General features: G+C 41.3%; 1 protein-coding gene across 3 annotated transcripts in view; it reads left to right on the top strand.

Annotated features, from left to right (window-relative positions):
• dgkh (diacylglycerol kinase, eta) overlaps positions 1-24,258 on the top strand; it is a 504,569-nt gene that overhangs the window by 464,871 nt on the left and 15,440 nt on the right. For 2 of the 3 annotated variants that reach the window (XM_072260834.1, XM_072260833.1), the window contains one exon: positions 14,297-14,427. The exons of the other annotated variant lie outside the window; for it this stretch is intronic. In XM_072260834.1, the coding sequence (XP_072116935.1) occupies positions 14,297-14,427 (131 nt within the window). The remainder of the gene's footprint in view (positions 1-14,296; positions 14,428-24,258) is intronic. 3 annotated transcript variants of the gene reach the window in all.

The raw sequence follows: 24,258 nt of genomic DNA, 5'->3' as shown, positions 1-24,258 counted from the left end.
GCTTTGGTATGATCAATGCTTTGGTATCATCAATGCTTTGGTTTGATCACTGCTTTGGTATGATCAATGCTTTGGTTTGATCAATGCTTTGGTATGATCAGTGCTTTGGTTTGATCAATCTTTGGTTTGATCACTGCTTTGGTTTGATCAATGCTTTGGTTTGATCACTGCCTTGGTATGATCAGTGCTTTGGTTTGATCAATCTTTGGTATGATCAATGCTTTGGTATGATCAATGCTTTGGTATCATCAATGCTTTGGTTTGTTCAATGCTTTGGTTTGATCACTGCCTTGGTATGATCACTGCTTTGGTATCATCAATGCTTTGGTTTGTTCAATGCTTTGGTTTGATCACTGCCTTGGTATGATCAATGCTTTGGTTTGATCACTGCTTTGGCATGATCAGCCTTTGGTTTGATCAATGCTTTGGTATGATCAATGCTTTGGTTTGATCACTGCTTTGGCATGATCAATGCTTTGGTATGATCAATCTTTGGTTTGATCAATGCTTTGGCATGATCAGTCTTTGGTTTGATCAATGCTTTGGCATGATCAATGCTTTGGTTTGCTCAATCTTTGGTTTGATCAATGCTTTGGTATGATCAATGCTTTGGTTTGATCACTGCTTTGGCATGATCAATGCTTTGGTATGATCAATGCTTTGGTATGATCAATCTTTGGTATGATCAATGCTTTGGTTTGATCACCGCTTTGGTATGATCAATGCTTTGGTTTGATCACTGCTTTGGTATGATCAATGCTTTGGTTTGATCAATGCTTTGGTATGATCAATGCTTTGGTTTGATTAATGCTTTGGTATGATCAATGCTTTGGTTTGATCACTGCTTTGGTATGATCAATGCTTTGGTTTGATCACTGCTTTGGTATGATCAATGCTTTGGTATCATCAATGCTTTGGTTTGATCACTGCTTTGGTATGATCAATGCTTTGGTTTGATCAATGCTTTGGTATGATCAGTGCTTTGGTTTGATCAATCTTTGGTTTGATCACTGCTTTGGTTTGATCAATGCTTTGGTTTGATCACTGCCTTGGTATGATCAGTGCTTTGGTTTGATCAATCTTCGGTATGATCAATGCTTTGGTATGATCAATGCTTTGGTATCATCAATGCTTTGGTTTGTTCAATGCTTTGGTTTGATCACTGCCTTGGTATGATCACTGCTTTGGTATCATCAATGCTTTGGTTTGTTCAATGCTTTGGTTTGATCACTGCCTTGGTATGATCAATGCTTTGGTTTGATCACTGCTTTGGCATGATCAGCCTTTGGTTTGATCAATGCTTTGGTTTGATCACTGCCTTGGTATGATCAATGCTTTGGTTTGATCACTGCTTTGGCATGATCAGCCTTTGGTTTGATCAATGCTTTGGTATGATCAATGCTTTGGTTTGATCACTGCTTTGGCATGATCAATGCTTTGGTATGATCAATCTTTGGTTTGATCAATGCTTTGGCATGATCAGTCTTTGGTTTGATCAATGCTTTGGTATGATCAATGCTTTGGTTTGATCACTGCTTTGGCATGATCAATGCTTTGGTATGATCAATCTTTGGTTTGATCAATGCTTTGGTATGATCAATGCTTTGGTATGATCAATGCTTTGGTTTGATCAATGCTTTGGTATGATCAATCTTTGGTTTGATCACTGCTTTGGTTTGATCACTGCTTTGGCATGATCAATGCTTTGGTATGATCAATGCTTTGGCATGATCAATGCTTTGGTATGATCAATGCTTTGGTATGATCAATGCTTTGGCATGATCAATGCTTTGGTTTCATCCCCTGTATGTGGGATTGATGAGCTTCACTAGTTCTGCAATCTTCAGTGGTAAGCCTCTTGCTGCTTCTGCTGTATACTTTTATTAAATTCTTCAGTTGGCTTGAAAATGTCTCTGTGAAGGATAGGCCATGCTTGAAAATGATTGACTGTTGTGTCATGAATTCTGCAGATGATGGCTCATGGCCTTCGCAGATACCCAGAGTCTAACTGTCCGATCCATTCTGAATCTATCCCATTTAGAATGGAGGTGGTGCAATTATGAAGGGCTATTAGTGAGGACGGGGTCAGATAGGTAATTTTTCTTATGTGGCTTCTTTCATAACCTGCTGCAGAGTTAAAATCGCCTTCAATACCTGCCTACCTCTATAAGTGACAGTGATATCACCCAAAACTAGGCAATTCACATTTGTGCCCTTGGTTTTCCCAGTGCTTCCTCCTTGTCACAGCAGAGAAATATAGGAACAGATTCACTGATGTTCTCAAGACTCCTTGAAAAAGCCCAACATTGACTTCTGAGAATCCCTTGTCTCAACTGCTCAAAATGGAGAAGGAGCATTTAGATCAGCACAGAGAACTTCAGCCCTTGTGGAGGAGCACACAGAAGCCCAGTATAAATGACAGGAGGAGTGTACTACTTCCCAAACTACTCACCACCTGCCCTGACAGTACTTTTGCTTCACCTGTGGCAGAACCTGCAATTCCTCCCTGGATTTCATCAGTCAGTTCAACACCTTCAAACCGGAATGGAAGTGTCGGCCTCAATTCTAAAGAACTGCATAAGGAGAAAAAAAGGAGGTTCTTTCTAATGAAAGAGGAATGGTGCATCACCTCAAGGAGGCACCTAACAGATGTCCTAAGCAGGAAGCTCGATCTGAGTAAATTCTGAGGACTTCTGTAATCACTCTCATCCTGACTATAAGCCACATTGCAGCCACCTCTGGGCGAAGGCACTGAAGGGGTCTGAGACAAAGTATGAATCTGTGAGTATTATTATGACAGACTCTTGCCAACTGGATTTGTTACCTAACAACACACACAAAATGATGGAGGAACTCAGCAGGCCAAGCAGTATCTATGAAAAAGAGTACAGTCAACAATTCCAGCTGTTACCCTTCAGTAGGGTCTTGACCCGAAACGTCGACTGTACTGGTTTCCATAGATGCTGTCTGGCCTGCTGAGTTCCTCCAGTGTTTTGTGTGTGTTGCTCAGATTTCCAGCATCTGCAGATTTTCTCTTGTTTGTTCCCTACCAGCTGGTTTTCTGCCCTTTTATTCCATTTTGAACAGTAGACAAACCAGACAATGAAGGGGCAATCACCATTTCTGTGGGTCTGGAGTCACATATAGACCAGACTTCTAAAAACTGATTAGTGAGTAGCTGCGTTTTTACCTGGAGCTTCATGGTCACCTTTCCTGATGTGTTCCTTTATAAATAACGGATCATTTATAAACTGCCTTTAAATCCACTAGCTACTGGGGTGCAATTTGAATTCATACCTCAGGAATGTTTGTCCTGGTGTTTCCAAAGCTGATCTGCCAACTTTGCTACCAGTCACTTTTAGTCTTTACGACCATGGCAGCCAATGCTGTACTGCAAGGTGAACTTCTATTGCTGGAGGCAGGAGTTTTCTGTCACCTAAAACATCTGCATTCTCTCGCTGGAAAATCCACCATCTTTAAAGTGTCAATGGATATACTGGTTCTGGTAGCTTCAAGCAGTAAGCAGAAGTTCTAAGGAACACTTACAGTAGGTTTCAGTAGGTACATTTAATGTCAGAGAAATGTAAACAATTTACATCCTGAAATTCTTTTTCTTCACAAACATCCACAAAAACAGGGGAGTGCCCCAAATAATGAATGACAGTTAAATGTTAGAACCCCAAAGCCCCCCCCAACTCCCGCCGCCTATGTACGAGCAGCAACAAGGCAATGACCCCCCTCCCCCACCAGCAAAAAAAGCATCGGTGCCCCCCCACCAAGTATTCAAGCATGCAGCAAAGCATCAGTAGAGACACAGACTTGCAGTACCCCATAGACTACTGGTTCACCCGGTATTCAACATACCACAGGCTCTCTCTCTCCCTAATAAGGGGAAAAAGGGGTGTCCCCGTTTCACAGCAAGAGGGGAGACATAACAAAACAGCTCGCTGGTTATGGTGTTAAAGGTCTGTTGCGTCTCTTTTCCTGAACTCTGTGCCTCTGGGCACACAGCCACCAGCAAGTCCACTTCTTCTGACCTTCCTTGTTCTCCTGCGACATATCAGTCGCCTGCAGCAGCACCGGCCTTGAATCCACCCGCCTCCAGACCCACGAAAATCTGGCACCCTGCAGGCACGCTAGTCTTCTAGGCCGCGTCCTTGGCATATCGAAAAGCAACCGGTCATGAGGCCCTGAGAGCGGGTCCCATTCCCACAAAGAACCGAAGTCAGAGTGTAACTCCAGGCCAGGGTCTTCAAAGAACCTTGAAAGGGTTCAACACCTCAAAAAGCACCTAATCTCAGACCCACCTTAAAGTAACATGCACTTTAGTTATATCAAGCAGTAGTAAATCAAGGCAACTGCACTTGCTGTGTTGTCTAGAAGATGTTTTGCCAGTCATCCGAGAGGTTTCTTCAGTTCCGATCCATGGTGGGTCATTTTCCAGCTTATAAACTCTGAGTTGGTTAAAGGTATAGCAATCACATGAGGGTTTTTAAAGAGTCGTGGAGATAATGAGAGGCAACACAGCAAGTCCAGTTGCTTTGATTTACTACTACTTGATATACAATAACCTGGATGACTGAGAACCCTCACAGACATGCACATTAGTTCATTTCTAGACAACAAATCCCAATTTTGGAAGGACAGCACTGTTTGCAAGATGCCTCTCACTAATTTACTTTCTTGTGAAATGCATATTTAACTCTCTCGTAAATGAATGTGGTTAGAAATACAAGTGACCTTCTCAACATCTAGAGCCAGAGTTTGCTCATTTCTCAACTCTTTCCCATCCTTCAAAGTTCAAAGTAAATTTATTATCAATCTAAGTATATGTCACCAAGATTCATTTTTGCAGGCATTCACAGTACAACAATGAAATGCAATAGAACCAAAGGAAAAGTACATACTAAGGCTGACAGACAACCAATATGCAAAAGAAGACAAACTCTGCAAATCCTACAAATAAATAAATACTGAGAACATGAGTTGTAGAGTCTTTGAAAGTGAGTCCATAGGTTGTAGAATCAATTCAACCTAGAGGTGAGTGAAGTTCTATCCTCTGGTTCATGAACTATTCCTGAATCTGGTGGTGTGGGACCTAAGGCTCCTGTACCTCCATCCTAATGGCAGTAGCGAGAAAAGAGTATAGTCTAGATGGTGGAGGTCCTTAATAGATGCTGCCTTCTTGTGACAGTGCTCTTTGTAGATGTGCTCAATGGTGTGGAGGGCTTTTACTGTGATAGACTGTGCATCTATCGAAGTTTGTCAAAGTTTCAGATTACATGCCAAATCCTCACAAACCTCCAAGAAAATAGGGGTTCTGCTGTGCCTTTTTTGTAATGGCACTTACGTGCTGGTCCGAGGACAGATCCTCTGAAATGATAATGCCAATGAATTTAAAGCTACTGACTCCTCTCCACCTCCGATCCCCTAATGAGTACTGGCTCATGAACCCCAGTTTCTTTCTCCTGTAGTAAATAATCAGCTCTTTGGTTTTGCTAATATTTTACTCCCTATCCCTTATATACTTACTCTGGAAAAAAATAAGATTACTTTTACTATTGAAACGTTCAAATGAACCACAGATTTTTAGGAAATAAGTTTCTAATTTTCATGGAGGCTTGTAATGGCGAAGAATCTAGAAATGATGGGTATGGGAATTTTCTAATTGGAGAGAAGCTACAGGAGTGGAGAGCTTTAGTGTTCCATAAATATAATTCTGTCAGAATTAATAGACAGGTACAGAACAAAGTAATTAAGTACACTAAACTGAATTACTTATAATGTAGCAAAATGTTCCAGAAACTCCATAAGAAGCATTATCAGGCAACATTTGGCACTGATCCCATCAAGCAGATACTGGGACAGATGTAAAAAGCTTAAAATTTACTATACTGCATATAGTGTTGGGTAATATTGGTCTTGGGAGAGTTCAGTATTAATTCATTCTAATGACGCTGGAGCTGAAGTGGTTAAATTACGGGAACGTAGACTGGATATCTTCCCTTAGCAGAGGAGATTAAGGATTAATCTTTATCTGAGCTCTTCAAAGGATTTGATAGGGTAGACAGAAATTATTTCTTTTGGTGGACAGTTAAGCTTATTTAAACCAAAGCCAGAAGGTTAAAATTGGATTTTTTTGCACAATATGAGGTTGCATTAAAGGGTAATATACATAAAAATATGATAAAATAAATATAGGAGAGGAAGTTCCATACTTTATGTTTTTGTTTCAAGTCCATGGTTTTTGCATAATCACTACTCTAAGAGTCTATTTTAGATAGATACATGGATAAGAAGGGTTTTGAAAGAAATGGGACAAATGTGGAAAAATAGGATTAGCCCTTGATGTGAATCTTGGTCTGCATGTATGTGTTGGGCTGAAGGACCCTGTTTCCATGCTCTTTTACTTTATGACTCATAGGGTACAGTGATAACTAGACCCTGGAAATCTGTCTGAGCTAAGTATATTTGTCATGTAAATATCATGTTCCCTTTAGGGTTCTGTTGTGCTGCTACCTCTGTATCCTTCACCTTTTTTAAGTCTGAATCTCCCTCTTCATCTACTCCCTGTTCTATAGCCTAAACCTTCCCTCCTAGGAGCAACCTGTTTCCAAAAGTAGGTAAAAAATAGAAACAAAGAAATGGCAAAACTCACGGAGGTAAAATTCCATGGCCCACACATGTCCCCTTGGTATCTGCAAGATGGAAGCAGGTTATCCAACTAGTGGCTCCAGCGGTCCATGAAATTCAGGCTGCTTCCCTCACAACTGTGGGGCGGCAAAAAGAGGCAGAAATCGGAGAGTTTCTGAAACCACAGCTGCTTGTCTTCCTTAATGAGCTCAATGACCAGGGGCCAGGCTGCACGGTTCTCAGTGAGAAGCTCCAGTCGCTGTCCCACGTAGTACAGGTCACTTTTGGTCAACTGGTAGAAACGGATTGGGTTATTGTTGCATATGGTGAGAGCTGGGAAATTGAGCTCCTTTGTCTAGTCCATGTGAAATCGGGTGTGGGACGGGAAAGAAAGCAGATAGGGGAACCAGTTGGAGGACCATGAGACTAGGAACCCCAACGAGGTGCAAAAGGCCAAAAACCAAACAATTCTGCGGTAGAACCCTGAGGAGGCATTGATCATAATGTGATTAAATCTATAATGCAATTTGAGGGGGAGAAACATTACTCAGATGTATCGCAATGGAAGAAAGGGAATTACAGAGGCATGAGAGAGGAGCTAGCCCAGGTGGATTGGAGGAGGATACTGGTGGGGATGACGGCAGAGCAGAGATGGCTGAAGTTTCTGGGAATAATTCACAAGGACCAGATAGATATATCCCACAGAGGAAGTTCTCAAATGGCAGGGGTAGGCAACTGTGGCTGACAAAGGACATTAGGGACTGCATAAAAGCCAAAGAAAGGGCATATAAGGGCAAAAGTGAGTGGGAAATTGGATGATTGAGATGCTTTTAAAATCCAACAAAAGGTAACTAAAAATGCTATAAGAAGGGAAAAGATGAAATATGAGGGCAGACTAGCCAGTAATATAAAGCGGGATACCAAATGTTTTTTCAGTGATATGAAGAGTAAAGGGGAGGTGGGAGTTGATATTGGACCACTGGAAAATGATGCTGGTGAAAATGGCAGATGAATTTAATGTGTACTTTGCATCTGTCTTCACTGTGGAAGACACTAGCAGTGTGCCAGAGGTCTGTGAGTGACAGGAAGCAGGAGTGGGTGCCATTGCTTTTACAAAGGAAAAAGTGCTAAGCAAACTCAAAGGCTTTAAGATAGATAAGTCTCTTGGACCAGATGGACTACATACGACAGACCTGAGAGAGGTTGCTAAAGAGATAACAGTTGCATTGGTCATGATCTTTCAAGAATCACTTGATTCTGGCATGGTCCTGGAGGACTGGAAGATTGCAAATGTCACTCTACTCTTTAAGAAGGGAGGAAGGCAAAGTAAAGGAAATTATAGGCCAGTTAGCCTAACCGCAGTGGTTGGGAAAGTGTTGAAGTCTATTATTAAGGATGAGGTTTCGAGGTACTTGGAGACAAATGATAAAATAAGCCAAAATCAACATGGTTTCTGTAAAGGGAAATCTTGCCTGACATATCTGCTACAGCTCTTCTAGGAAGTAACAAGCAGGCTGGACAAAGGAAAAGCAGTAGATGCCATTTACTTGGATTGTCAGAAGGTGTTTGATAATGTGTTACACACGAGGCTGCTTAAAAAGCTAAAGTCCTATGGCAACACACACAAAATGCTGGAGGAACTCAACAGCCCAGGGAGTATCTATGGAAAAAAGTACAGTTGATGTTATGGGCCGAAACCCTTAGGCAGAACTGTGACGTTACAGGAAAGATACTGGCACGGATAGAGGAATGGCTGACAGGCAGGAGGCGTTGAGTCAGAGTAAAAGGGGCTTTTTCTGGTTTGCTGCTGGTGACTAGTGGTGTTCCTCAGGGGTCAATATTGGGACCACTGCTTCTCACATTGTTTGTTAATGATTTGGATAATGGAATCGATGGCTTTGTGGCAAAGTTTGTGGATGATACGAAGATAGGTGGAGGGGTAGGTAGTGCTGAGGAAGCAAAGCGATTGTAGCAGGACTTAGACAAATTGGTAGAATGGGCAAAAAAGTGGCAGATGGAATACAGTGTTGGGAAATGTACGATAATGTATTTTGGTAAAAGGAACCATAGTGCGGCCTATTATCTAAATGGGGAGAAGATTCAAACATCAGAGGTGCAGAGGAACTTAGGAGTCCTTGTGCCAGACTCCCAGAAAGTTAATTTACAGGTTGTTAAAGAAGGCAAATACAGTGTTGGCATTTATTTCAAGGGGAATGGAATATAGAAGCAAGGCCTTGATAAGACACTAGTCAAGCCGCGCTTGGAGTATTGTCAACAGCTTTGGGCCCCATATCTCAAGACTATGTGTTGTCATTGGAGAGAATTTGGAAGAGGCTCACAAGGATAATTCCAGAATGAAGGGGTTAACATATAAGGAGCTTCTGGTAGCTTTGGGCCTGTACTCACTGGAATTTATAAGAATGCGGGGGATATCATTGAAACCTACCGAATGTTGGAAGGACCAGATAGGGTCAATGTGGAGAGGATGTTTCTTCTGGTGGAGGTATCCAGAACTAGAGGGCACAGCCTCAAAATTAAGGAGCGACCCTTTAGAACAGAGGTAAGGAGGAATATTTTTAGCCAGAGAGCAGTGAATCTGTGGAATGCTCTGCCACAGTCTGTGGTGGAGGGCAAATCCGTGTTATATTTACAGTGAAAGTTGACCGTTTCCTGATTGGTCAAGGCATCAATGGATATGGCAAGAAGACAGGTGTATGGGGTTGAGTGGGATCCAGGATCAGCCATGATGGAATAGTGGAGCAGACTTGATGGGCTCCTATGTCTTATGGTCCTATCCCTATCTTCCTCTCCCTTCCCATCTTTTGCGTTCCTCATCAATCACTAGTGCAGTCTTCACCCTCACCCCTCATCACCCCCTCCAATTTATAAGCCAACCCACTCCATCCAGTCAACTCCCCCCATCTCAGTGACAAGTGCAAACCTGCCCCTTCTCCCCAAACTAACTATACCTTGATTCTCTACCATCCCCTCTCAGTTGCTCGGCTGATCCTTCTCAACCTCTCACCACTCTTCTATTCCCCTAGTTGGCTGGAGCACCCTCACCAATCGTCTCCAACTTCACCCAAATTCTGAGGCCAATCACCCACCTCAGCACCTACCCCACTTTCTGTGAGAGGCTGCAGTGGCAGAGGATTTTAGCTTTTACATTGTAGAATATTGCAGCAATATCCTCTTGAACAAAGTGCTCGTTGGTTCTCCTTCACTGCTAAATTCAAGTGCCTTTGCAGATGCCACCAATCCACAAAGAACAGTGGAAAGTGGAAATCCTCTCCCCAAATTATTGCTGCAGACAGAGGCCCATTGCCTTTCAGTAGGTTTCAAAGGATATTGAGTAAAAGCAAGTAAATAGAGTTCAGCTGTAGTTCAGCTAAATGAGTGGTGGTGGTAGGTTTTGTGTGATCAGTTCTCTGTTGGTACATGGACACCTTAGCTGTATGATTTCCCCTTGTGCGTGCGTTCACACATACATACCAGTGCGTCTGTGTGCTTCTCTGTATATGTATGTGCATGTTTTCTGTTTATAATATTTATATTTGTATGTGTGTGTTTCTCCATATGTGCATCTGTTTCCATGTGTTTATGGGTGCAAATATACATACGTGTGTAGTTTTGTGTCTGTGTGTGTGTGCTGATTGCATTTTGGATCCACAGTTCAGCATTTTAAATGATCACAAGTGTAATACCAAGGTTTGGAAATGGGGCATGAAAGTAATCAATTCCTTTCAGGACGTTGAATGTGGATTGGGTGCCAGCAGAGGTGTGGACTGCCAGATAGGTCCAGCTGAAATAGTTCTGTTCAACAAAAACACAAAATTGTGAACTGAACTTGACATTGATATTATCCAAAGATCTACAAGAAATGGGAGTGGGCTAGCAACTCAAAATTTTGCAAAGAGCCAAATGTTATCTGAGACTCCCTTACATGAAGTAACATTTAGTGTCTTTATTGAATTTGTTTGACTGCTTCTGCATCACATCATGCATTTTGAAGATTAATGGAAGCTTTCCATTTTAAATTTTCTCCTGACTACAGATATGTGCCTTTTGTAAATTAATTCTGTAAGATACTTCTTTTTGGTTCTTGTACCCTCATTTTTGGTGACTTGCTATTCAATATTCCCCAAATGCTTTTTTCCCCTTATTTCCCACAATTTACAGTGAGAATTTCTCTAACTGTTTCACAAAGTGGATAACTCAGGTTTTCTCCATTAACTGATCTTCTGCCAAGCTGAATCTTCCTGCTTGAATCTACACAAGTTACTGTCCTTTAAAACTTAGAATCATCTGAAAATTTGCTTCCACAAAACTTCATTCCTTCATAAAGGCTGTAGTGCAAATCCTTGCAGAATATTATATGTCATGTCCCACCTAATCTTCTCTTTAACCCTACTCTCTGTCTCCAGTTTCCTAACTATTTACCAACTTATATTGCAAGGTTATATCCATTTTTCCCTGTAATATCTTCTGTAGTACCTGATAAGATATCTGATTGTGATAAGACCATTAGAGGTAGGAGCAGAATTCATTTGGCCCATTGAGTCTGCTCTGCTATTTCATCATGGCTAATCCCTTTTTCCTCTCAGCCCCAGTCTCCTGCCTTCTTCTCCATATCCCTTCATGTCCTGACTAATCAAGAATCTATCAATCTCTGCCATAAATATACCCAATGACTTGGTCTCCACAGCTGCCTGTGGTAATGAATTCCACAGATTCCCCCCTCTCTGGGTAAAGAAATTCCTCCTCATCATTCTAAATGGATGTCCCTCTATTCTGATGCTGTGTCCTATGGTCTTGGACTCCCCCACTATTGAAAACATCCTCTCCACATCCACTCTATTAAGGCTATTCAACATTTAATAGATTTCAATGAGATCCCCCCCCCCATTCTTCTGAATTCCAGTAATTACAGGCCTAGAGCCATCAAACACTCTTCATTTGACAAGCCTTTCACTCCCAGAATCATTTTCATGAATTTCCTTTGTACCCTTTCTAATATCAACACATCCTTTCTAAGATAGGGGCTCAAAGCTGTTCACAATACTCCAAGTGAGGCCTCACCAGTGCCTTATAAAGTCTCAGTGTTACATCCTTGCTTTTATATTCTGGTCCCGTAGAAGCTCATGGCATAATATAACCATTTCAGAAAACGTTTAATATGTAACCTCGGTACAGCTTAAGCAGTGACACATCTTCCCTCAGTTAGATAGTAAACAACAAGGTGGGTTCAGACCTTTCTACCCTTTGGGTCTTTTCTCACAGTTTAAATTACAGGAGTGCATCTTGTTCTTTTTCTGGATTTCCTGCACGTAAAACATTCTGAAAATGTAACATCTGATTGGGTCAAAAAAGGCTGATTATTCCTCAAAATGGTACTTTGCAAATTAATGACAGCATTTCTTCCTTTTTATGTTTCCTCCTGAATGCAGTTGTATGCCCATTATAATTAGAGTTTGCAAGTTGTACTTTGTTCCTATCAATATACTAGTCTATGATCATTAATGAAGTCTTAAATACACAAAATATTTTTCTCCCTTGCACAAATGTCAGCCTTCCATTGTGAGAAAAATCATCAAAATTGTCTTACTGAAATTTGATTTTGGTATTCCAGGTTATCTTCAGTAACTAAGACTGTAACGTCTTGCTCCTGTCTACACAATCTTCATGTCCTCATCACCTGTTTCCTCATTCCTTGCTGGCTTTGTCTATCACAGTACAGAATGTCAGAATCGTCTGACTCAAGTCCAAAGTAATATTCAAGGTTTTCTCTGCTGAGAGTATTAGTAATTAAGATGCTGGCCTTTTTTTATAATTTCTTCTTGCCTCTAAATGTCACATCATGAATGATTCACAAGTTACACTGTCCTGCATCTTCTACAGACACTTAGCCCTGAGTCTGCAATACTTGTCAGCAAGATTCAAAACGTGGAACCTTCCTGACAAGCAATCTGTGGTTCTCTTAGCATCTCCTCTTGTCCTTTCTTAAAATAAAAAGGACTTAAGATATCAGTGTTATTTTTAAACAGTGATCCTTTGGATGGAAAAGAATTAGAGCTCATATCGCAGGTCAAACCATAAGACCGTAATGTTAGGAGCAGACTTAGGCCATTCAGCCTATCTGGTTTACTCCCATCATTTCATCATGGGTGCTCCGCTTTCCTTCTCAACCCCATTCTCCTGCTGTCTCCCTATGACCTTTAACGCCTTGACAAATCAAGAACATATCAACCTCTGCCTTAAATACAGCCAGTGGCCTGGCCTCCACAGCCAGTGGCCATGAATTCCACAGATTCACCACCCTCTGGCTAAAAAAATTCCTCCTCATCTCTGTTCAAAATGGATGACTCTCTATTTTGAGGCTGTGGCCTCTGGTCCTAGACTCCCCAATTTCAGGAAGCATCCTCTCCACACCCACTCTATTTAGACTTTTCAATATTCAATAGGCTTCAATGAGATTCCCCCCTAATTCTTCTAGATTCTAGTGAGTACAGATCCAGAGCTATCAAATGTTCCTCATCCAATAACCCTTTCATTCCTGGAATCATTCTTGTGAATCTCCTCTGGACCCTCTCCAATGTCAGCACATCCTTTCTTCAGTAAGGGGCCCAAAACTGCTGACAGTACTCCAAGCGAAGCCTCAACAGTGCTTTATAAAGCCTCAGCATTACATCCTTGTTTTTATGTTCTAGTCTTCTTGAAATGAATGCTAACATTGCATTTGCCTTCCTCTCCACAGACTCAACCTGAAAGTTAACCTTTAGGGAATCCTGCCCAAAGATTCAAAAGTCCCTTTGCACCTCAGAGTTTTGAATTTTCTGCCCTTTTATAAGATAGTTCATGCTTTTTCTTCTTCTGCCAAAGTGTAGAGCCATACACTTCCCGACACTGTATTCCATCTGCCACTTCTTTGCCTATTTTCCTAATCTCGCTAAGACCTTAATCAGCCTCCCTGCTTCCTCAACACTACCTGACCCTCCACCTATTTTCATATCATCCTCAAACTTGGCCACAAAGCCATCAATACAGATCATTGACATATAACGTAAAAAAGAAGCGGTCCCAATACCAAACCTTGCGGAACACCACTAGGCTCGGCCAAACGCACACACACCAGCTGCCTTTCACTCAGTGATTTTCAGACCACCCCTGAAAATACAATACCTTCTAGAGTTTCATTGTAAGAGTAGATTGTGACAAACAACTCCTTATACAAAGAGTCACTAAGCACAAGTTAGGGTTCTGAGCTTCAACCAGGATGTTGTGCTACCATTTGCTGAAAATCCACAATCAGATTTTCCCTTCACGGCTATCTGTATATAACGTCTTATTTGGCTTGTCCAGTTAGACGAGCTTTATATTTTGATGAGGAACTACCGGATTCAACTTCAGATTACAGCTTGGCTGACATGACCTTGTCAAGAATGTGTCTTCAGAGGTCCAAGGATGCCTTGTGCTAAAGGGGTAAATGCAATAGCAACTGTTTGCATGGAAGAGGGACCTAGTGATGGGGTAGATGAATGTACCTGTTATTGTCCTCACCCTCTTTGCCAGCATTGCTCGCTCCTCTGCTCTTTTCCCACTCTTGCTTAACCTTTGCTAATGAAGCATGGAGGAATTAAGGGGCTTTTGCTCTTGACTTTGGTAGTTCAGAAATGGGGCACAGATGAAGTTGCTTCTTGGCTGGAGCTGCTCAGCTTGGGAGAATACAAAGAACGCTTCATCCGTCATGACATCCGAGGTTCTGAGCTATTGCACCTGGAAAGGCGTGATCTGAAGGTACTTCCTTTAACGACTGTTCTGCTATATTTTCCCCTTGCGTTTGTGCCCTTCCCTCCATCCCCACCACCCTTCCCTTGCCCTCCCTCACCCCTGCAACTCTTCCTTTTCTGTTCTCTGCTCTGCTTTGGCTTGGCTTGCTGTATTCAGTCATCTGATGTAACTAATTGAGTTCAGCAAAACAGATGGTCAGTGATGTTGGTATTTGCATGTAAAACAGCTGAACAAGGCATTTTATACATCTTACCTGAAAGTACTTTGTACTCCACATTATATGTGTAAGAAATTCATCAAATGTCCTATAGTGACATTCCATTTAATGGGGCATAGAAGAAGAAAATGTGTTTATTTTGCTGTGTGTTTTACCTGTGGTCTGTACTTTCCCTACCTCTCACTCTCCTTTTGTTTTGTAGTCTCTCATCCCCTGACTGTGTCCACAATACCTGCTGTGTCTGCCTGAATGGTCAGGAGTCGCTGGTACATTTACAGGAGAAAGTCATCATGATAGAACGTCTTGGGCTATTTTCCCATATTGAAATTAAATAATGCTTCTCTATCTAAGATCCACTATGCAGATTTTTAGCGAGAGATTCAATGTCTGCCATACAAGCCAAAAAAATCAATTGATCTTTTAAAATTAATATATGTAAAATTCAATTGAATTTACAGCAAGAATTCTATGTCCCAACCTTGCAAAATGATTCTCCAAACAAATCTTCTCACCTCTCCATCTAATTCCACTAATATACTTCCCTAATTTTCTCCCTTCCTTGCCTCCAACTTCTATAATACATCTAAACTTGCATAGCAAATTCCAACCACCAGTCACTGAATTTCTCACTAGATTTATTAGTGATGCTTTTCTACATATAACTTCTGTTTCAACACTCACTAAAGTTGGAAAGATTTCTACAAACTATCAAATCCCTTTGTAAATTTTAAAGACCTCTAAGGTTAAAAAATGCCTCTGCTGCTTCTCTTGATATTAACTCTAGCATCAACTTATTCTTAATACAGCCCTTGTGAATTTTCACATCATCAGGGTTCTTTAGGAACCTAATTCATTAACTGAGAGAAAATTATCGATGATGTTATGCCAGTTGGAGGTCATATAACTTTTGACTCATACATCCAATTTATTTTGAAAACAATATACACTCAGTGGCACTTTTATTAGGTACACCTGTACAACTGCTCATTAATGCAAATATCTAATTAGCCAATTAGCCAATCAAGTGGCAGTAACTCAGTGCTTAAAAACATGCAAACATGGCCAACAGATTCAGTTAATGTTCAGGCCAAACATCAGAATGGGGAAGAAATGTGATCTAAGTGACTTTGACTATGGAATGATTATTGGTGCCAGACAGAGTGGTTTGAATGTCTCAGAAACTGCTGATCTCCTGGGATTTTCGGGATTTTAAGTTGTACATTTAATGCAGAGGCTGATAGATTCTTGATTGGTCAGGGCAGGAAGGGATATGGCTGAAGGTAGAAGATTGGGGATAGGAGGAAAAATGGATCAGCCATGATGAAATGGCAGAGCAAGCTCAATGGGCCAAATGGCCTTATTCTGCTCCTATATCTTCTGGTGGTTGGAATCCTACCTCACATAAAGGAAGACAGTTGTGATTGTTGGAGGTTAACTGCTCCCTCCTTCCCCAAGTTATCAATGAAAGTACCCTTAGGGCAGTGTCCTATCATAGATGCATGTGATAGATATATCCAAATGAAAAGGGGAAGACAGGAGGGTGGGGGGGGGAGGAAGGAAAGGAAATGGTGTTAGAAGCTGTGAGTTGATAGGTGTAAGAGGCAAAGAGCTGAAGAAATCTAATGGGAGAAAACAGTAGATCGTGGTATATAAGAAAGAAAGTGAGGAACCAGAGGGAGGAAGGTGAAGGTCGTGAGGGCAGGGAGGAGAAAGAGAACTAAAATAGGTGCCACAAGGATATGAGAAAACAAAAAGTGGTGTGAGAACAGAGAACAGAAGTTACAAAAATCAATTCTGATGCAGTCAGGTTGAAGACTACCACAACAGAATACGAGGTATTGCTGCTCTCTGTGTTGGGTTCAGTGTAGCAGTGGACGAGGCGGGGTCAAACATGCGAGTATTGGAGTTAAAATGGCTGGTCACCTGGAGATCTTCACTCTTGTGATGGATGGAGCAAAGGTGCTTGATGAAGTGATCCCTTGTCTGTGTTGAATCTCACTGATGCAGAGGAGGCCACTCGTGATGACATTGATGTATTCACATGTGAAGTACAGCTTCACCTGGAAGGAATATTCAGGGCTCTCCCACTCCCTCCCAATTTATTCTGGCTTCTACTCTCTTCCTTTCCAATTCTGATGAAAGGTCTTGGCCCAATCTGTCAGCTGCATATTTTCATCCAAAGCTGCTGCCTGACTTGCTGTGTTGCTCCAGCATTTTGTGTGTGTCCGCTAAAAATTTACTAACCTCAGATTTAAACTTGAGACTTGACCCACTTAGCTAACATTTATGGAATGGAGTTCCAAATATCTGCCACCTTTTCTGAGTAGAAGTGTTTCCCAGACAACACTGAAAAAATCTTTTTAGAGAATCTTTAGGGAAACTATTTTGGCTGTTCAGGGGAGTTGAATAGCTTCTCTCGATTGTATTATTTACCCTAACAATGAAAACTTCACTCAAATGCCTCTTTAACCTTCTCAAATCTGTTCCTCACAATAATCTCTTCTTGTAATGGAACCACTGGAGGGAAATGCCACTTTGTGAAGATTTCAGTGTATGTTCTGCAAGACCAATATATCCTCATATATTCAGTATTTTCTTCATACAGTACTGTGCAAAACCTTTGGCACACTTATATAGTTAGGGTGCCTAAGACTTTTGCACAGTACTGTATTTATCAATGTGAAGCGGAAAGCAAGTTTGGAGCAAAGGATGATGGAAATGGTGAGGGTGAACACAGTGGGAGGAGTGTGGGACGGGTAGCAGAGATGGAGTGCCATGAATGGGATGGGGGGGTTGGTGGCATGGGTGTAGACACACTCAGCCCTGAGCGACCAGGCAAGATCATTTGACAATTGGCTTATTGATCATTAAAGAATGTCTCTGTGGTGCTTCCCACTCTCACCCCTCTTCCTTTCCCTTTTTCCAACCATGATTCCCCTTTCCCTGCCCCCTTCCCACTCTCAGTCCACAAAAGAGACCCATATCAGAATCAGGTTTATCATCACTCGCATGTGCCATGAAATTCATTTTTTTGTGGCAGCAGTACAGTGCAAAACGTAAAATTACTACGGTACTGTGCAAAAGTGTTAGGCACCCTAGCTATATATATATGCCTAAGGTTTTTGCGCGGTACTGTAAGAGGAGGCCAATCAGCCCACTGAGATCAGGGCAGCTCACACAATTACTTACATCCCTATGTTCCCATCAGTTTTCCCCAGATTCTATCACATACTGGGGTCAGTTTACAGTTACCTTCTGCATCCCAATCCTTTTGGGACAAGGGAAGAAATCGAAGTACCCAGAGGAATTCTATAGGGTGAAAGCACAAACTTCTTATTGACTGAACCAAAGATCGGGATTTAACTCAGGTTGCTGGTAGAAGTCCTACTAGCAATGCCATCTCCAAGGTGGTGCCCAAGACTGCTCATTCATTGAATGCAAGGACAAATGGTGAATTGGATTATTATTATCATTGGTACGGAGGTACAGTGTAAAACTCTGATTTGCATGGCATCCATATTGATAATTTTATTACAGCTGTGCATTGAGATAGTAGAAGGGAATGCAGAATGTAGTGTTTCATTTACAGGTCAAGTCTAGTAATGGCAGCCAGTAAGGTGTAAGGCCATATTGAAGTAGGCTGTAAGATCAAGAGCCCATCTCTTGACCATTCAGTAGTCTTATAACACCAGGACAGAAGCTGTCCTTAAGCTTGGTGATATTTGTTTTCAGGCTTTTGTATCTGCCTGATCGGAAATGTCAAGAAGAGGGTCAAGCTATTCAACTCTTCAAACTTGCTTTAACATTTAATTAGTTCATGGTTAATCTGTAATTTAACTGCAGATTGTCATTGGTACAAAAGTATATAATCCCAGTTTAGAAGTGATGTGACCTCAAGGAGTTCCAGATTCTTTATTGTAAAGAAGTGTTCCTTGAGATTTTTAAAAATTCTAATATAGTCTAGAATTGACATAATGTTTTCTTGTGTGTGACCTTCACCATCAAAAGAAAACATTTTCTTCTATTATGCCAACAAAATGTTTTTGTCATCTTAATTTTTTCATCAGATTAGTCAGTTTAAAGGTAGAAAAGCCTATGGTGATATTTGAAAAGAAGCAGTTGTGAATCCTGCAGTTAACACGCTGTGGATACTGCACGGTCCATGTGAGGTGATAGGAGCTTGGAATATAATCTATATGACCTGCACCTCAATAGACAAGCAAACACATCATTAGAGAAATTGAGAGTTTGGGTATTGAAGGCATGGAGTAGGATTCCAACAATGTGTTGGAGAGACAATTTCAGAAGTTCAAGACTAGGGGAGATTGAGCAACACACAAAATGCTAGAGGAACTCAGCAAGTCAGGTCGCATCTATGGAGGGAATAAACAGTCTACATTTCAGGCTGATGCCCTTAATCAGGATTGGAAATGAAGGGAGCGGAAGCCAGAATATGAAGGTGGGGAGAGGGGAAGGAGTAGGTGAGAGCAGGGGAGGGGCAATGAAATAAGAAACAGGGAGGCGATCGGTGGAAGAAGTAAATGGTGGAAGAAGGAGGAAGCTAACAGGAAAGGACAATAGACCATGTGTACTCCTTCCATCTTATTCTGGCTCATATTGAGAAGGTACCCAAGGAGCTTATGTGAATTGAGGCCAGTGGCTCAATGAATCACAGTCTCAGCCTCTCTGTGATTTAGATATGGCAAGTTCTGCATCATCAACACCTTCAAATCAGACTACTTGAAGGTATAGCTCAGTGGAAGGAGTAACCAAATGGAACTTGTAGGAAATACCATCATGTAAATGGAGACTGACTCCATTTTTCCCCCATAACAAAAGGTTGACAAAAATAAGGAAGCAAAGGGTATGTGATCTCTGGAGTAGCATGTGTAAATAGACAATAACCAGAGGGGGAAACTATGGTCAGGACTAGGTGCCAGAAGAAGTTCCAGTTTGTAGGTCAGAGAGGTCTGGGATTGTGCCAGAAAGTGGAGTCATCAGGCTGAGGAATGGCCATGTGAATTATAAGAAGGTGAGGTAGATATGATCATGGTTGGTCATATAGCTGTAATTAGTTAGATTACAAGAAGAGTTAGGGCTGGGTCATTAGTTGTTAGTGTGATTGCCAATCAGAGGCCTTTGGTTATTGGTTGTCCATGGTGGGAGAGGCAATTGTGATTATTAGATATTGGGAGGGTGTGCTTGGAGATGTGGGATGGAGATTAGACATTGAGGAAGAGTTTGGTCAGGAATCACTTCAAGAATATTGATGTGTTCCCAGAGCTGGCTTGGGACCTGCCCGTGAGTTGGGCTTTGCAATGTTTATGGAGGGTTGTTTCTGCACAGGTGGCTCATGCACCAAATACCGGCGACTGAAAATTACTGGTCCTCATATTAAATGCCACTGCACACGTCCTGGATCCTACTTATAAAAGCATGTCAGACGTGGATGACCTAAATCAAAAACAGAACACAACCTACTCTGTAAACCCACCTTTCATCAACACTTCCGCTTCCATGATAATTGGAAGTGCAATGCACAATGATGTATTGCTGCACAGTTCAGTTTCTAGGTAGATGGGATTTTACTCAGTCGTGCCTTTCAACAGTGTATGGAGTGAATTGGAGCAAGGAAGCTCGATAGGCACAGCAAAACATATTCCAATAGCCATAGTTAGTGCCTCAGAATTACACCTTGTGGATCATTATGACACTCATCTTGCATCAGACAATGCTTGAAATAGCATTTTGATAAGCAAGTCAATATGTTTCCAATGTTCAGTTGTAAAATTTAATTTTTTGTTCCAATGTTTACACCTCTTCCTTTATAATGATAACATCTTCATCATATCAAGGTATAGATAGTATTTTTATGTCTCCACAATACACTGCTTGTTAATTCAGTATCAGTGTCAGGTAAAATTGTACTCTGGATTAATGCAAAATCTATCATATTATAATGAAATAGTACTTACCACTGGAAGTGAAAACTTAATAAGGCCATGTGTCTTGTAGCTGTTTCAGGGGAAGAGTTGCTGTCTGTAGCTGGTATATCCTAATTAATTTTTTTTCAGTGGTTTGGTTTCTCTGTCCATTTTGGGACGCGTGCTGCTTCTGGTGAACTGCAGCTTTATTCTCATAATGTTATTTTCCTGACTGACCAGAGGTTGGCTCCTCTGATTAAATGAGTCATCTACAAGGCAAAATCATCCAGTCTTCAGCAGAATACAGAGATATCGGTGGGGCTGAATGAACATTATCACTACACCCCTCAATCTGTCCCGGGAAGTTGAGAATGAATCATTAGATGGTTATATTTTCACTTATAGGTCCTCCCCAGGTTTCAGCAAGGTCCCATTCCTGTGAACTACTCATAACCCGGATAATTTGCAAGGCAGAAATACGGGCACAAACCGTCCTGAAGATTGTGCAGCCCCCCCCGCAGCCTGTCTCCCAAAATCTTGTTTGCACGTATGAGCTGTCATACAATAAGTCAGGCATTTATGAGCTGTTCCTATATTTATTGTAATGCACGTTTATAACTGTGACACTAAATCCTCAACTGTTATCCCATTAACTTTGTCTTTGCAGAGCCTTGTTAGAGTTATTTTAAGACCCGAGATAAAAGAGTAATGTCGACACATGACATAGACCAATTTTATTTCTTTGAATGTAGAATAGTAGATAATTTAATTAGAGAGCTTACATCATTATTCCAGGATTTGATAAGGTAATTAGGATTTTCTTTTACTTCTGGTGGGACCCAGACTGTTCAGGGGTGATGACAGAAAGCAGAAAGGGCAGAGAACATTTAGAATTGTCCATCCGAGGAGGTGAATTATTTGTGACTGTAACTCATTGATGTGGATCAAGTAAAGCTATTGACGTCTATAAAACAAGGGTGAAGCAAATAGAGTAGGGAGCAGCAATAATTTAACTGGGTGGCAGTGTTGGCTTAAACAGCTGAATGGACTATCTAGTCCCCAGGTACATATCCTTACATTTACAAGTTGTATTTTTTAAAATGTGCTGCAGGCTGTCATATAGCTCTGGCTGTGGGATAATTTGTGTGAGATTGATTTGGTTTACATGCAGCTTGATGACTCTGGATACTACAGTTGCCACAGATCCCACTTAGTAATTGATTCCTTTGTGTTCCTATCCAATTCAATTCCAGTGCTGGGCCCGCAAGGTTATACCACACAGAAACTAGGAATCCCCACTGACTTTCATTCTTTTGAAACTAAAGTCTTCACTGATTCCAAGCACAACAGTTGGCCTGTCCTTCCAGCTGAGCAAGTACTCAGAGTTCTGTAAAGTCAGTCTAGACTCCGTAGATAGGAAATTAACGAGGAGCACGGATGTTTCTTTAGATTTGGAATGAGATTCAAGCATATCTCATGTTAAATAGTTTACTAATTTTTTTAGGTTCACAATTGTGTTTAATTTGTGTGGGAAAGCTATTTTCAGGAGTTAATGGATTTGTCTGTCTGTTAGATATTTCTCTGTTCTCTGAGCTAGCCTGAGATAGAGTTCCATACTGAGTCTGGTTTGGCATATTCCCAACATATGACAGATACTGAATGGGACTGGAAATTGGGCTGGAATTTGTTTTTAAAAATGGCGCACTGAACATGCTGCAATTAGTACACAAATTGTTTATCAGCTTGTAAAGAGGAAGAGGACTTGCATGAATTACTTATTGACTGCCAACATGCACTATTCACATAACAAAGAAAACATGTTGCCCTCAGTCTCTTGAAGCATTTCAATTATAATTGCTCAATTAATTTGACACAGAAGGTTAATTTGACTTGATAAGAGCTTCCATACTATTCCACAGTAATAATTGGTAATGACTCAAATCAATCTGTCACCTAGAAAGAAAACACTTAAAAATGGGAAGTATTATTCCTTTGTTAGTGATTTGTTGATGCTAAAGATTGCATATTTAATAGTTATCTATATTTTTACATCTTTTTGTCTCTTTGTTTTCTCTTTATCACACTTCTCTTTATGATTTTACTCTAACTCGACTTTTTCCTTTGAAGCCATGGATGCCTTGAATCCTATTGGTTAAGAAGATAGAGAGTTGGTCCTGCCATTCAGTGATGCCCTGGGTCACACTATGAGCTAATAACAAACCCATACATTCAGAAAATGCTGGAAACACTCTGTTGAGGCGGCAACTGTGGAAGGGAAATGATGAATATTTTAGGTTGGAGATGTTTAATCAGAACTAGGAAAGTGAGAAAATGTTTTTTATGGGGTTGGTGGGGGGGTGGTATTAGGTGTGGATAAGACAAAAAGGATATCTGAAAGGGTAAGGCCATAGCTGTTGTGGGATAGAGAGACAGCATTTGAACAAAGGCATATAAAATCTGTTCAGTGAGCGTGAGAGCACAAACAAAGGAATGTAAAGGCAGCAAACTGCAGAGTAATAGAACGTAGCCAGTAAATCAGGCATGCTAGTACATAGTGAATCCATGAGTCAACATCGCAGATGAACCAGTGAGCCTTGAGGCAGATGGAGGAAGCAAGTCATTTGAAGTCAAATTCCATAGAGTCCGGAAGTCTGTACCATTCTCGTATCAAGAGGGAGCTGTTCTATATCACAAACAAGAGGAAATCTGCAGATGCTGGAAATCCAAGCAACACACACAAAGTGCTGGAGGAACTTAACAGGCCAGGCAGTATCTATGGAAAAAAGTACTCTCGACGTTTTGGGCTGAGATCCCTCGGCAGGACTGATATCTTCTTGTGTTGCATCTCATGACAGTACTAGAGGCCACCGACAGATGTCAGAGTGGGATGGGGGACTAAAGAGGCAGGCAATAGGATGCACAGGATGTCTGCTGAGTAATTGCCCAGTCTGTGTTTGATTTCTCCTACGCAGGGGAATTGGTGGACATAGAAGAGCAAACTCGAGAGTCAAAAAAAAGCGTTCCTATTCAGAATGGTGAAGGGGGGTGGGGAAGATGCATTTTCTTGTAGGAATCTGTTGAATGTGGCTGAAATTGTGATGGATGATGGTTTGAATGTGCAAGCTGATGGGACAGAATGTGAGAACCAGGGGTATTGCATCTTTTTTCTAGGAGAGTGAGAGAAAACGTGTGAGAAATAGGTGAGCTGTGGTAAAGAGACCTGCCATAATAGTCAAGGGGAGCCACAGTTCAGGAAGAGGGAAGGCATCTTAGAGGCACCTGTGTAAAAAGACAGAGAGAATGGGAAAGTCCTTACAGGAAGTCTGAGATGGGAACAGAGAGATTTGGAAAGGGAAGAGTCAGAGAAGGTGAAGATCTGAGAGGGGTGGAAATTGGTAGCCATCAGTAAGGGAGAAGTTCCAGGCAGAACTAAAGCAAAGCACTCGTAGCCTGGTCCCGTGCCTTAGATTTAAATAATGTGAGCAGACTTGAAAGAGAAGTTATACAGAATGTGAAATCAAGTTCATTTCAGATAAAGAAGCAAGTGTGTTGGTGCAGGGGAAATGGCTTTCCAGCATTTTCTTGCATACTTCAAGAACCTGTAATTGTTGTAGTGACAATGAGAAGTATTTTTGAGCTAAGGAGTGAGGGGGAAAGCCTAGAGTAAAAGAGCAAACACAAGATGGTCTGCTCCAG

Source organism: Mobula birostris, chromosome 6, assembly GCF_030028105.1.
Source record: "Mobula birostris isolate sMobBir1 chromosome 6, sMobBir1.hap1, whole genome shotgun sequence".
Lineage (NCBI taxonomy): Eukaryota > Metazoa > Chordata > Chondrichthyes > Myliobatiformes > Myliobatidae > Mobula > Mobula birostris.
The sequence above is the reverse complement of the archived record's forward strand: the minus strand, read 5'-3'. Positions and strand labels throughout refer to the sequence as shown.